The 15,168-nt window shown below is 37.7% G+C and overlaps 1 protein-coding gene across 4 annotated transcripts in view; it reads left to right on the forward strand.

Annotated features, from left to right (window-relative positions):
• Nucleotides 1-15,168, forward strand: part of MTHFD1L (methylenetetrahydrofolate dehydrogenase (NADP+ dependent) 1 like) — a 147,219-nt gene that overhangs the window by 28,656 nt on the left and 103,395 nt on the right. The window contains exons 1-7 of one of the 4 annotated variants that reach the window (XM_032683986.1): nt 4,891-4,925; nt 5,468-5,490; nt 6,175-6,221; nt 7,013-7,120; nt 8,002-8,076; nt 9,327-9,429; nt 13,588-13,664. In XM_032683986.1, coding sequence (XP_032539877.1) covers nt 6,213-6,221; nt 7,013-7,120; nt 8,002-8,076; nt 9,327-9,429; nt 13,588-13,664 — 372 coding nt within the window. In that variant the 5' untranslated portion in view covers nt 4,891-4,925; nt 5,468-5,490; nt 6,175-6,212. Of the gene's footprint in view, nt 1-4,788; nt 4,926-5,467; nt 5,491-5,568; nt 5,696-6,174; nt 6,222-7,012; nt 7,121-8,001; nt 8,077-9,326; nt 9,430-13,587; nt 13,665-15,168 lie in introns of those variants that run through there. The other 3 variants (XM_032683985.1, XM_032683983.1, XM_032683984.1) reach the window with 3 other exon arrangements.

Genomic DNA, 15,168 nt, shown 5'->3' on the forward strand with positions numbered 1-15,168 from the left:
AGTTTATTCCTGATATACTAGAGACCAAACTTGGTGTTCTGAACAGTAAAATGCAACTAAAATGTACCTCTTTATCTGTAAAGATGGCTGTATTTATGGCTTTTTTAAAAGTTGCTGCTAACTTCAAAGTATTTTTTGTTCTTTCTAAATGCAAATGAATATATTTTAAGTACCTCATCCAATACAAACTTGTATGCTGAAAAATTGCAGTTTGATTAACAGATCGTGTCACACAAAAATAGGATGAAGACTTTATTTCTTCATAACTTTCATTTTGTTCTGTATAGAGAGCATTTCTTTCACTTTTTTCATTCTTGCTTTTTTATTGTCTCTGTGTTTGGCTTGTTATAGGGCTCGTGTTAAGACACTGTAGGGACAGAGTCATGAGTTACCATGTAGTAATTGGTTCTTGGGCGTTAACAGGCTTTTAGTGTGCTAAATAGTATGTCGCTGGATATGTTGACTCAAACTGCCTCCACTTATTGCAAGCTGAGAGCATGCAAATGAATGAAGCTTGTGCATGACCTACTAGCTAAGTTTAGTGCCCGAAGTAACTTAATCATGCATTCAAGAATGTAGATAGCATATTTGCAAACACAATATGAAATTACAGCTAAAATTTGTTAGAGTGTATGTGTGTATATATTGCAACATTTTGTTTCTTAATGCTCTAGTGGTGTGGCTTTTACCAGATAATTCTGGAAACTCATTCACTTCAAAAATGCAAGATGAGGAATAATAGAATGTGGGAAAATTATGAAATATGATGCTGCTTTTAGCAAGAAGTGTGCTAGCTATTGAATGCTGGAAAATTTAAAATCAGTACTTTTCCCCTAGCAGTAGTAGATTGTTCTGTGATGAACTACCTTTTCAGTAAGGTAGGAAAATAAATATTGACTTAATGCCTTGTACAAGCTGCGTGATGGTAAATACTTTGGGGATACAATTTTCAGATTTGGAATTGCGTTTTTAACTTCTGAGAGGTATGTATTGGATTGTATTTCTGTTCACTCTGTTTCTTGGACCACAAGGCACTTAAAAGCTAAGAAAAAGGGAAAACATATAATAAAGGAAAAATACAGGGAAGAATAAGAGGGGAAAATAGCCCTCTGTTGATGCACTGAATCGTCTGACAGTCCAAAGCAAAGTCATAGTTGAGACAGTTTGTCAGGTATTCATCATGTCAATGCACAACTCCTGATTGGGATCACCTTGGATGAGGCTTTAGTGGCTTTTAAGAGTTTGTAGTTGAGGATTCCTCAGTCTGTTCCTGTCTTTGTTCAGTCATTTTAGCTTCACAGTGATATCTGTGCTTTTATATTTGGAAGTTCCAGTCCCACATGAGGATGCCACTGCAATGGTGTCATAATGTCACCTCGTTGAGGTGACAGTAGTTGCAACGCTTCTGTGCTCAGAAATATATTTCTGACAGTTGTAATCTTGGATGGGATATGTATGTAGGTGGGAACTCAATTGCCCGTGGCCTCCATAGGCTGGTTTCCATGTGGATCACAGGAATTATGGGCTTATTAAAATCTTTGAAGCTGCTGATACCTATAAGTCTAAGGTAGGAAATTTAAAGAGAATTGTCACATGTCCAGTAAAGTTCTTGCTGGAGTCACAACGGCTGGCATAGCCCTTGTGAGGAAGTTACAGAATCTCCCTGTTTGTTTATTTTCTCTTTGGGAGACCTCATGTAGCTTTCCCACAGAAACAGCTCTGCTGTAAGCTAATGTGATGTATAACAAACAAACAAAAAGTCTGCATATTCTTATCTTTGTTTTGGTATACATAAAGAGAGAAGGCTTTCAGTGTTATGGAAAACTTACTTTGCCAAGGAGCTGATGACTGCTTGGTAGATGGCAAAGTAAGTTTTAAGGAGGAAAATGATGATGGGGTTTCTATGTTTTGATTGAAAACATATTAAAGAAATTTGAAGAATAATGCAAGTAGCTGTAAAAGTCTCTTGAAATTCATTAAAATTTACTGCATTTTAAAGAAGATTTCTCCTGGAAATCTTGCACGTTGCACAACTGAGCTAAAGTTAACCGTTGGCCGTTGTAATTTTATACCCATGTGAGTGAGTGACCTAAGCTACAAGAGTGTAGGTTCTGTAGTGTAGCCAGCAAAAATATTTCAGTGTCCACAAAACAGCTTAAGTTGATTATTGTATTTATAAAAACTGATCAAAGTAGACCAGGTACAAAAGGAAAGATGTTTTAAATAAGCATTCCAAGGGAAATTGTTGGAATAAAATTTTCTTTTAATTTCAGAGTTTTGTTTTGTTTTTCTTTGAACTAATATTTAAAGCTGAGGTTTAGAGCTGGTGCAGAGTATATCAGTGCACTGGAAATTCAGCAGAGGCAAGATTCAGTCAGTTTAATCAATGAGCAATGGTGTGTTTCTCTTTTTGGTTTTTGGAAAAAGATCTGTCTAATAGAAAATTCACAGGGCTTTCTGGCTAATTTTACCTAGTCATTTTAGAATAGGCCAGTCAAGTTACAAGAGCATTTTCGTAATGTTGCACTTGATTGTGTGTTATCTTCTGTGAGAAATAGATACTATCCTTCATGCTACTACCAACATGCCTTCTTGGTTATGTATTTGTCTATTCCAATTTCCTTTCCTTTACTGGATAGGTGGCTGCATCTTTGATTTGGCTTGTTTCATAAGAGTTGTAAAGAGTCCCTGCCTTGCTGTGCATGCCAGCAATGCAGGCATGCACATACATGGTCATATAAGAGCAGTTCAAGGTGAAGAGTCTTAGCTCAGGGGTTCTCTTATAGATGTGCTAAACTCCATTGATTTCACTGGAACTTTAGTTAAAACAGTACTTTTCTAAATAGGAAAATCTTTTCCTAGAACAGTATAAAGTTGTTAATTTGGCTTGCCTCCTGTTGCCCAAATTTTTCCAGATGTACCTAACAAAGGTTTCTTTTTTTCTTTTTTTTAAAAAAAAAAAAAAAAAAAAAGCCCTGGATCTGATGCTGCTGTAAAAGATAGATTTGTGAAAAGTTAATGTTTCTCATCTGTTTACATTTGTGGGACAAAGAATGGCTTTTGCCAATCTGTGAACTTACTGAACTAAGCTGAATCTTATGATTATGCTAATGCTTTTATGCCATTTGAATTGTGATCTGAGGCTAGCAATATCTTGGAAAAATTATTGGTTGGGAAAGGAAGTGTTTCTAATTAGATCTAGATGTTTTAGCTCAAATTTTGAAGAGGTCATAGGATAAGGGTTCCCATTTCACTACGATGTGTGTGCATGCTTGTATTTCCTTGGGAATGAACATTAATTCTTAACAGCAGCTTCACCAAAGTACTTCTCTGCAGGTAGAGAAGGCAGCAAAGATACGAATGGTTACACTTTGCCATACAGTAGGCTTTGTGAAAGTGGTGTGAGTGGAAAAAGGACTGGGGTGGGACTTTTGTCTTTTGCCAGTCAGAAAAAGAAATGCTGTGCCTAAAATGAATCATCTGAATGCATTTTGGAGATGTGTTCATACTTCAATGAGGAAAAACAGAAAGAGGAGTAAAACCCTAGCACCCCTACACAATTTTAACATGATCATGGCTGGGCTTCGCGAATGAAGATTTAGGAAGGCTCTATCCACGTTTGTTACAGGTACACTGGTGGCTAATGAGGCCAATACAAGATAGACATGTCCGATTGCAAAAGGCACAGCAGAAAGACTCCTTAGGTGGTACATTCTGCAAGACACGATTCTTTCTATGTTGTCTTTTCTCCTCGAGAGTGATCCTGCATGCATTCTCAAAGGAGAGACAGCAGCATTATAGATGGTGTGTCTCCAGGCCTCCCAATTTGAGACCAGAGTAGACCAATTATGGTGATCAAATCAAGCAATTTTAACATGGATCATAAACAAATGTGATGATGTTGGAAGTAGGAAGAACATCACTTAAACTGAGATGTCTTTCATTCACTGAAGGCTGATAAGTTTTCTACTTGCAAAATCAACTGTCATTGTCCCTTCATTAAAGGGGCAAGAATCGAGTGTTCTCTAGGGACAAGAGTACAGTGGAGGTTAGAGTCTTTGATTTGAGATTAGATATCTTTCTAAAATTCTGTTCAATTTGGTCTAGATGTGGGAGCTGTAGCATGATGCTTTTGAGCTTTTGTGTGGACTATGATTGTCATTGTCCCTTATCATCCTGAAATCTGCAAAAATATCATGAAACTCAAGTGTAAAATAAATCATGTTAAGTTGAATATAGTGAATTTTGTGGCCTGTTTTATTTGAAAGGCAATTGATCTGTCATTGTTGAAGGTTATGATGACATGGAAGCTGGAGAGGGATAGTTGAGCTCTGCAAACAAAAGTGTTGGTTATTTAATTTAAAATATTGTATTATTTCATTCAAAGTTTGAGCAGTGGAAATAGAAGATCTCATGCATTACTACAGAAGAGTATTAATACATGCTTAGTGTATTGTGATGGATGGTTTGTTAATGAAACTGGTGAGATTTTTGTACTGTAATAAAAATGTCTAAATTCAATATATTCTTTTTAGAACTTTTGCCAAAATAATCTTCTCTTTTTCTGCTATCATAGTAAATTGCTTAAATAGAAGACACATGTATATTAGCATTTCAGCTTGAGCTAGGGGCTAACATTGTGGCAGTATTTTTGTGAAGATAAAGTAATCTTATTGAAATTTGCTGTACAAATATTCTTCATTGAAATCAAAAGCTTTAGGTTCAGATATCCTTAGCCAGGCTGACATCAGCAAAGAATTTGATTAATCTTTTTTCTTATTTTTCCAGAATAACCCCTACACCCCTAGGAGAGGGGAAAAGCACAGTCACAGTTGGTCTCGTTCAGGCACTTACTGCACACCTTAAAATTAATTCCTTTGCTTGTCTGAGACAACCTTCTCAAGGACCTACATTTGGAGTTAAAGGTACCTAACATTTGCAGAACCTATGACCTCTTTCAGATTAAAAGGAGATACTGCTTTTTTGTTTTTTCTTTTATTTCTTCTCTTTTAATTTCCTGATTACTTACTTCGGTGGATTGCCCGAGTGGTAGTATATTTGATTTTTTAATATGTATGTAACTAATAGCTAAAGGTGTCTTGCATGCAACTTCCTGTGCAAGGTTCATATCTATGTTCATGCACTCAGCATGTATTGATAATGAAGATAAAGCCCAAACGTAATGAAAGGAAGAGGAATATATTAGCCAGGAGGAATTTTGTGTGAGTACACACCCTTCCAGCCACCCCTTCACTTGGAGACTCTCTAAATATGTTCATAAATGTTATTGTTTAATTATTCCTTGAGGAAGAGTCCATACTGGATATTTCCAATCAATACAACGAAATCAGCAGTTGTGCATATGGTTCAGCTGTGTCAGCATCATATGTGTGGCTAGGTCTGAACTTCTTCTTTCTGTTCTCCTGAGCTGTCACCTCTAATCATGGCCTGCTGCCTTTTTGCCTAGAAACCCTGAGGCCTGAGGGCCAGGTAAGACCAAGCCAGATTTCGAGCCTGTCTTCAATGCTGATAGGAAGTAATGCAATCCTTTTTTTTGCCATTTCTTAGCTGAAATTGGTGCCTAATGGGCACTCCCCATCTGCTCTACTTTGCTTTGCTGAAGTTTAAGTTAAAAAGTTTGATTTCAGCTGGAAGGCTCCTGGTACTTGGTGCTTCTCAGCTAAGACTGGTGCATGTGAGTGCTTTAATCCCTCCACTCAACTTGTGCATAGGCTACAGCAGATTTCTTTGCCTGTACCCTCAGAGGCAGGGGGGAAGGAGCACTCAGGCGAGGGTGTGAAGATTTCATTCAGAAGCAGTTCTTGCTTGTGACTGCTATGTCTTTCCACCCAAGAGCTGCATGTGCATGACTGTGTACTAAATCTGGGCAAGAGCAGAGGGTAGCCCTTATGTAGCCAAAGCCTGTGCCAGCCATCACATGTAGGCTTTCATTTCAGATCTAGAATTCCCTTTTTACTATCTGCTGAAAAAAAACCAGCAAGGTTAAGGAAATCCCGTTTGTTTGAGAACATCACTGGTCTTTTTTGATAGAAATAAAAATACTGAAAATATGTCATCAACACTGTATGTTTCACTTCGTTTGTTTAAAGATGGGTTTGTTTTTTTTTTCAAAACCAGTGGGAGTCTGATAAGACCATATGCTTTCCTGTACAGGTGGAGCAGCTGGTGGTGGATACGCTCAAGTGATCCCCATGGAGGAGGTGAGACAGCCTCAACTTGCATTTTGTGATACAGTTTAAGGAGCATGATGAAGGTCTGACTTGATGATTTTGGAGGTCTTTTCCAACCTTAATGATTCTGTGATATTCACAGGGCTTGTTTGGAAATGTGTAACAGTTTCACCCTAAGAGAAGTCAACGGCTTGCGCTGGTTGCTGTCACTACTCCTCCACAGTAGGCTCTGAAGTGTCATTAAAACTGACTTTCTGACCTCCTCTGTCAGATTCATAGAAATGCAGTACCTGTGTAACACAAGTTTTAATTTAATCTAAGATGCTGATTCTGGAGTTTTCCATAAAGCTTTTTTGGTCAAACAATGTCCTGCCTGTGAGGTTCTAAGCTGTTCTGCAGCTAGCAGAAAGCTGACATACCAAAAGCCCCAAAGCCAGCATGCTTGGTGTGCTCTGGGGGAGATTCAGCAGTAATCTACACCTCTGGTCCAGGTCAATTAGTAATTACAAGCAGTAAACTGATTTAATATTAATTATGTGACACTGTAGCCCTTGGCTTCTCATTCTTGAATAATTTAGCAAAGAATGAAGATATTTGTGGCTTTGTTTGACTAAGTTTAGGGTAGTTTACCACATACTCAGGTGGGAACAAGTCCTTCATATGGCTCAGTGTGTTTTCAGCCTGGAAATATTTAATCTACACAAAGAGGTGACTAATCAGGGCTGCAGCCTCAAGCAGATTGCTGCTGCTAATTTGTCTGAGATTCATAAATTAAATTAAATGTTTTCTTAAAAAAAGATCTTGTTGCTTTCACCTTCTAGTTCAATCTTCATTTGACCGGAGACATTCATGCTATAACTGCTGCAAATAATTTACTGGCTGCTGCTATTGATGCTAGGATCTTGCATGAAAACACTCAGTCTGATAAGGTGAGAATTATTTTCTCATATCCACATGACATTTTTTCTTCTTGGTTTTTCAATAAACTGCATTTGAAAGCAAAACAACTTGTTTATATTTTTTTATTTTCACCATATGAACAGGAACTATTGCTGAAGCCATTCTATGTTCTACTGTGGAATTTTCCTTACAGAACACATTTTTCTGGCAAATGACTATCATAAGGTAGTCTTTAAGATAAGGATCTTATGCCCAGAATATTGACAACTATTTCAGACTGTACTAAATATTGTTATTAAGGATGTGTTCCCTATATATAATATTATACTTTTCAATAATTTGTAAACTCCACTTAAAATTACAAATTATTCTTCTGATGTGTAGTTGGATATGATGTACCTTAAGAAGAAGGACTTGTGGGGAAAAATAAACTTTCCCTCTGCTAAATCTACTGTGACCTTAACACAAATGCTAACTTGAGTCTTCAAAGGGAAGGAAGAAAGAAAGGAAGGAGCCTCTTCTTTCTGGCTGCAATGTTAAAACTGAGCAGAGTTGTCATATTCCCTTTACTTGGTACAACACAAGCGTACACTTTGGCCAGTTTGCAAATGTTGATTACAGTTTGAATAATTTGGGCCTTGGCCAAGTTTTGAGAGGTTCCCAATTTCAAAATTATTAAATTTTTTTTTTGGTAAAACATAGAAACCTAGTAATTTTTGGTAATTGGATTTTAGACATAGAGATTGCTCAGAAGCCTTCTACCTTATCAGAATTGATTTTTAAATGGCTAAACAGAAGTCTGCAACTTATGTGGCTGGAAAATTCTTACTGAAATTAGGTGGAATAAATTTGAAAAGAATTAGCTTTTTATAACTTTTTCTTCCATTAACTTCTTGTGTGTTTTTTCTAGTCTTTGTATAATAGGCTGGTTCCAGTAGTTAATGGCATGAGAGGATTTTCTGCTATTCAGCTTGCCCGTCTGAGAGTAAGTTGTTAATACAGTCTCTCCTCAATTATAATCATATGTATATATATAAAATTATATACATTCTCTCTTCATAAAATGGATTCTCTTACACAACTTGTTTAAAATTATTTGATGTATGGGGCTGAGTTTATATCAACCCTCATGAATTTATCAAGTCCAGACTTTTTTCTGAAAGCAACATCCTTGGAGTAATAGGATCTGGGCCTGATATTATTTTCATAACTAACATTTTTGCTATTCTTTTCTCCTGAAGTAAACCAGTAATGTTTTTAAATGCTGTGTCTTTTCTGACGAAATATTAAAGTTAGAGGTTTTAAAATACTTTTCCTATTATGGTAGAGTCAGGTTTGAAAGCTCATGTTCTTTGGTTTTGCAATATTTTCTGGTTTTAAAATTTATTATAGCATATACTTCTGGGGTTTTATTGATGTCAATTTGACAGTTCACTTCGTTCAAGGGGTAGAAGTACATTTGTACATATAGTGTATTTTTGCATCCCATGTTGCTTCCTAAATGCCTCCAGAAGAGCTTCCTGTGCAATTCATGTATGAATAACATATCTGGATTTGAGAATGCCATTCTGATAAATACCTAGAGAGCAAAACAGTCCACTAGTTTAGGAGAAAGAGAATTTGAACCCCTTGAATATAACCCTTAAGGACAGCTTCAGTCTTCTGTGTCCAATTTCATGTTTGTTGTTGGCTTATAACTCCTGACTGGTGTTGTTTCAGAGTCATTGGATGGCAATGGACAGCTGCCATGTGCACACGTGGTATTGGGGTGTGGAAAGGGGGATAGAGGTAGTACCAGCTTCTGTTTTGGGAAGGGAGGAAAAGAAAGTTCTCATAACACTGTAAGCTTTTGTGCTGCTCAACTGAATATCAGTAAACTAAAATGTGGATGATACCTGCTTGACTCTAAAGCAGAGTCCCTCTCAGATTGTTCTATCAGAATTTTGGAGTGTTTTTGTTTTGTCTTCATTTACGCTGTTACAGGTAACAGGCTAGGGAAGGAGGGGAAGTGTTTCTGTTACTCATGACATACTAGTTATCTCTGCATTTGAAATGGATTTCTCTCTTCATATAAGCTGCAACTAAGTAAAAAATAGTTTGGCTTTATAACATTCAAATACATGCATCACAGTTTCCAATATAACTGACTTATTTTGCTGTGAATGATTCTTAGTATAATGATTCCTTATATCTAAAAAAAAAGTCCATTGTAAAAAAAAAACTTTTTGTGTGTAGAAGCTGGGAATAAACAAGACTGATCCTGAGACTTTAACAGAAGAGGAGATCAGCAAATTTGCACGCCTTGATATTGATCCATCTACCATAACATGGCAAAGAGGTATGTAGTCAGAAAGCCTCACTTCAGCTTGGATTTAATAGCTTATTTCTTATTTTGCTTAATGTTACCTGAATCAGAGTTGTTTCTGCTCTCTGACTGTAAGAATAACCAATTTGCAAGTGTGAAACATAGGTGCATAACAAATGTGAGTGTAGCATATTGCTCTAAACTTGGCCAAATATCTGCAGTAACTCAAGAGACTTTGCTAAAATTCTGAAATACAGGTTTCTTTAAAAGTTTAAATTCATGCCTGGTCTCTCTCACATTAGGTAATACGTCTTCAAACACATGGAAGTGTCTTTTCTGTGCATTTTACAAATCTTAGCCATTCTTTTCATAACTGTATCTATTATGGTTTTAGATTATTTGTAATTACTCTTCTTGATTTTGGTCCCTCATCCTCTCCAGCTCAACAGCCTGGGTAGCTCGAGAGATTAAATAGGCTTAAGGGATTATGTGTTTTTCTTATTTTTGAAGTGTCTTGAGTTGTTTGCTTCATTAGGAAGAAGAGCTAAAAGATGTGGTAAAGTTGCCAAACAAACTGATATCCACCCTTAGGCAACTCCCTCTGCTTTTTCCAGTTTTAGTGCTGGGTCAAATTTCAGTGTTTACCTCAACTTCTGTATCTGTCTTTTTTAAGGAAGTAAATGATGCATAAAGTTCTGAGCTAAATACCACTGAATTTTATTTCCCTCCTTAGTTCTCAAACACTGAAGTTATTAGTTCAAAAATTATTGTTAAATGGAATGTATTGTGATGCTTAGAGAAAAAGGTGAATCTGTTGAGAAGGGAGGAGTCTCAGTCATGCTTTACTGTGCCCTTTGTGTGCATGTCATCTCAAACTTGGGGTATTTTTCTCAAAATAATTCTGGGGATGTGGCATAAGATGTTTTTTATTAGTCACACAGTGTGTCTGGAAGAGACCTGTATTAGGGTGAAGGAGTAATATAAATATTTAATGTAATATGACTCGTTTTTATCAGCATGGGTTTGGGAGGAGGCAAAATTGCTCAACAGCTGTTAGCCTCAAGTGAGTTATTTAATTCATCTCAAACAATGTTAGTGGAATTTCTATTCCACAAAGCTCTATATGATGTATATACCTTAAACATTTCAGAAAAAAAAATACTGGCTTTAGGAATGTTTTAGATAACTTGGAAAATGTTTTATTTAGGACTGTTTCCACAGTCCATATGTCTGTGAAGTTTGTTACGTACCAGGGAATTTGTGGGGAAGAAGAGTAAGCTATCAGATTTTCTGAAAATTAATTTTAATCAGGACCTGCTTCCATAGAAGTGTCACAAGCTTAAAGTTCATTGTCATCTTATACTAACTTGAACACGTACAACATGCTGAAAAGCAGGAAAGCTTCCCCTTACTTACCCTTCCCCTGGTATTTGGATTCTGTTTACATTTCCAGAGAATAAAGAATTGGATACATTAAACCTAGCACTTGTTTGAAAATAAACTTTTGTGAAACATTTGCTTTAGATAAAGAAAGAGGGAAAATTTAGAGAACGAAAAATTGCTTTTGTGGCAAAACAAGTTATTTCTTATTTTATTACTACTTAGTGCAGTTATTGGAATCTTCTTGGAGAATGAATGACCACAGTGAGAAAGTAAGTATATCCCAGTTACCAGAAGGAGTTGCAGGGGCAGTTACAATTCATGGTAAGGATGTTCAGGTTACATGATTTCACTAGGAAGGACCAGATAAAAAGCAGCCCACTGGCTGTCCAGGCTGGTGGGAAGGCTAGTTCCTGCCCTCAAGCAGTGTCTGGGTAGGCAGGAAAGATACTTAAGTCTGCTTGTGAGACTGCGCTTCCTAAGAGGAGAAGGGAAAAGTTTGTGCTTGAGAGATTAGCTTGCCATATGCCTTCATGGTGGCATATGGTACCACAGCTTGGTACAAAGCTACGACTTCCATGTCCCAGGCTCTGTCCTGTAATTTCTGCCAGTATTGTAGTATTTTAGAGTATGACTGTATATAAATAGAAACCAAACTGAGTTAGCTGAATCTGTGTTGCACCATCCCTTAAATGGAATTCCTGAAGAAATTAGAGGCCTAAATACCATGTAGTGGAAAGAAGGCATGTATGGTATTTACAACTGCCCCAAGAGAAATGTCCAGGAAGGGGGGAAGTGCCTTTAAACCTTGTTTTTCTTCCAGCTCACTCGCAACCCTGAATTGGGGTTGAGTAAGATTGAGATTCAAAGTCTCTCTTGTTCTTGGGTGATTATGTCATCCTTTTCTGTACAGACAAATTTGTTAATTTCTAAAAGCAGTGGAAGGAGCTGATTTGCACAGACCTTGAGTACAGAGAACTTCTCTCAAGGTTCCTTGATTCTGCTTATAAATGAACACAAGTCAATCTTTTAGTAGATGTAGATTTGAATGCCAAGCTGCAGGCTGAACTGTTTAAAAGTGTCTTCCTGCTTTATTTTAGGGTTGACGCAAATTGAAACATTTCTAGGACTACAGAGCCTGTAAGAAAGAAAGACTCTATTTTTGCGTTCTGTAGGGATTGACATGCCTTCTTGTCCTATCACTACATGCCCTTGTAAAAAGTCCCTCTCCAGTTTTCTTGTAGACCCCTTTAAGTAATAGAAATTGCTACAAGGTCTCCCTGGAGCCTTCTCCAGGCTGAACAGTGTCGACTCTCTCAGCATGTCTGCATAACACAGGTGCTCCATCCCTCTGATCATCTTCATGGCCCTCCTCTGGACTCGCTCCAACAGGTCCACCTCCTTCTAATGTAGGGGGCCCCAGAGCTGGACTCAGTGCTACAGGTAGGGTCTCATAAGGGCACAGTAAAGGGGGAGAATCACATCCCTCAACCTGCTGGCTATGCTGTTTTTGATGGAGCCCAGGATACTAGGCTTTCTGGGCTGCAAATGCACATTGCTGGCTCTTATCAACCAAGTTCTTCTCCCCAGGGCTGCTCTTGATCCGTTCTCCACCCAACCTGTACTTGTGCTTGGTATTCCCCCAAACCACATGCAGGACCTTGCACTTGGTCTTGTTGAATTTCACGAGGCTTGCAAAGGCCAACCTCTCAAACCTGTCCAGATCCGTCTGGGTGGCATTCCTTCTCTTCATCCAGCACATCAACCACACTGCACAGCTTGGTGTCATTGGCAAACTTGCTGAGCATGCACTCCTTCTCACTCTCCATGTCACTGCGAAGATGTTAAACAGTGCCGGTGCCAATACTGAACCCAAGAAACACTGCTCATCACTGGTCTCCACTTGGACACTGAGCCATTGAATGCAACTTCGAATGTGACCATCCAGCCTGTTCACTGAGTGGTCCATCTGTCAAATCCACTTCAGAGACAATGATATTATGCAGGACATCCTCCTAATGTTTCTTCCTAGGAAGCATCCTGATCAGTTCTCAGCAGATGAGAGCTCTTCGATTATTCTCAGTCCTTCCTTTTGGCTACTACAAAGGCAGGTTTGAAGTTGAGTGTTGTAAGTGCAGAACTGGAGAACTTGGCTTGCAATGATTGTTAGTGAAGTTTGCAATTCTGCAAGATGATTTGGACATGCCCTTGCAACACCAAAAGTGTTTCCAGGTTAGAAATACAATTGTCTGAAATTGAAGTTGTATTAAATAGCAGATGGTTTATCTTGACAGTTGAAAAAAAAAAATCTTCCTTTGAATGCAGTGCAGCTCAATGTGGAGTTAGTTACTGTGATGTGTGTGAAAGAGACTTGTCTAGAAGAAACAATCTGACAACATAATCATCCTTTAAAAGAGAAACAGACCAAGTCTAACCTACAACATGCAGTCTTAAAATCAATTCCTAACAAGTCAGTGATGAGGCACATGATTTGAAGTAGGTCTGGTACATTGTATTGACTGAGGTTTATCTTACGTAGGTAAAATATTAAGTTGTATGTTAGAATATTAAGAACCTGTTATCTCCAAATACTGTTCAAATAAATTGTACTTGAGTTGTTTCAACCTGTCATCTAATAGTATCAACTAGAAGGGAGAAAACCAAGTCAGTGCCCACATGTAGGAGTGAGGCTGTCTGGTTACACAGTTTGAGTAGTTGAATCTTACATGTATAGCAAGAGGTATGTCTTGAAAAACCCAGGTCCCCAAGTCCTTGTTAACTTGTTTTGCTTTTCCTATTCCCTTATTTCAGTGGTGGATACAAATGACAGATTCCTGCGCAAAATAACAATTGGACAGGCAACTACAGAGAAAGGATTTGTCCGTCAGGTATGTAAAGGCAGTTACTAGATCACATTCTGAACACTTTGCTTTAGAGGCTGAGAGATGTTTCTGCAATTCTTTCAGCATACTTTGAATTGCGATGTTAACATCTGTTGCTGTTCTGTAGTAATCTTGCAGCGAAACTGATTATGTCAGAGTAACTGAGTCTGAAGTTTCAGAAACAGAAACCAATGCATATTCCTCAATGTGTTGAAAGCACTTGAAAAAATTGCATGTTAGGGGCTTAACATTGTCCTATGACTATAAGAGGTGCCTTTATGCCTTCATAAGGTTGATTTGATTGATTTTTCTTACTTTTCTTAAGTCTCTCTAAGACTATATGTAGGATACTTGTAATTTAAATTACATTTAAATTTAATGTTAAAAATAGTTTTAAAATTAGCTTTTTATTCAGAGTTTTCATTTCCCTCTCATGCATCTCAGCTTTAGAATCTAAACTGTAAGAACCTTGAGCATGTGCTTGCTTTTACTATGTGGGCTTTAAGGGATAGTTCAGCAAATGAGTATATGCATACTTTTCATTGGTGTAAAAAGCTAACCTATGTTACTGTCTAAAAACTTCTGGAGATTTATTGAAGAACTTACTGATAAATTGAAAGCCAGATTTTTCTAACACCATCTGAAGAAGTATTCTGGTGTCATGTAGATAAATCCTTTTCTGAAACAGTAAAGTATGGGATAGCAGTGTCAGGTGGAACAAACTCATTGTGACCGTATGGAGTTGCTCCTAATTCGATGAAGATCTTGTAATCTAATATTCTGGATCATGAAACTCATGAGGGTTTGACTGTTTTGATGTGAATAGCTCTTGTGGCAGAGATAAGGCTTTCACGCATTTTGGAAATCCTAGCTTTAATTTTTCTTTATCATTTCAGACCTCTTCTAGGCCTTGTGCCTAAATAGAGATCAAAACATAGTGCTATTTTTTTTACTCAACTCAGCAGGTAAAGCAGTCAAATTGGAGAGAACAACTTCAAAGAGGAATCGTAAAATCCTAGAGTGTTTGGGGCTGGAAGGGACCTTAAAGATCATCTAGTTCCAACCCCTCTGCCATAAGCAGGGACAACTTCCACTAGAAATGCCTGCTTGTTTTGGTTTTGAACACATAGAATAGAAATTTTTCTGTCTATAGCTTACAGGAAACTCAGTATTAGCTAATACTCTTCTCTGATAATGGGCTGGGACTACAAAATATTTTACTTGATATGAGTTCCTTCAACACCTGAGACCTTTTCATATATTTAGATTTGTTTCAGTGACTCAATGTGATTATTAGCTTTAAGCCAAGTTTTGCCAGCCTTATTGTGCAACATTTTTGCCATCTAAGGAGTCTTACCATCTAAGGAGTCTTTCTGTTGTGCCTTTTGCAACTGGACGTGCCTATCTCGTATTGGCCTTTTCAGCCACCAATGCCCTTGCAACAAACGTGGGTAGAGCCCTTCCCAAATCTTCATTCACAAAGCCTAACCATGATGATGATGATGTGCAG

The sequence above is a fragment of the Chiroxiphia lanceolata genome, chromosome 3, assembly GCF_009829145.1.
Source record: "Chiroxiphia lanceolata isolate bChiLan1 chromosome 3, bChiLan1.pri, whole genome shotgun sequence".
Classification (NCBI taxonomy): domain Eukaryota; kingdom Metazoa; phylum Chordata; class Aves; order Passeriformes; family Pipridae; genus Chiroxiphia; species Chiroxiphia lanceolata.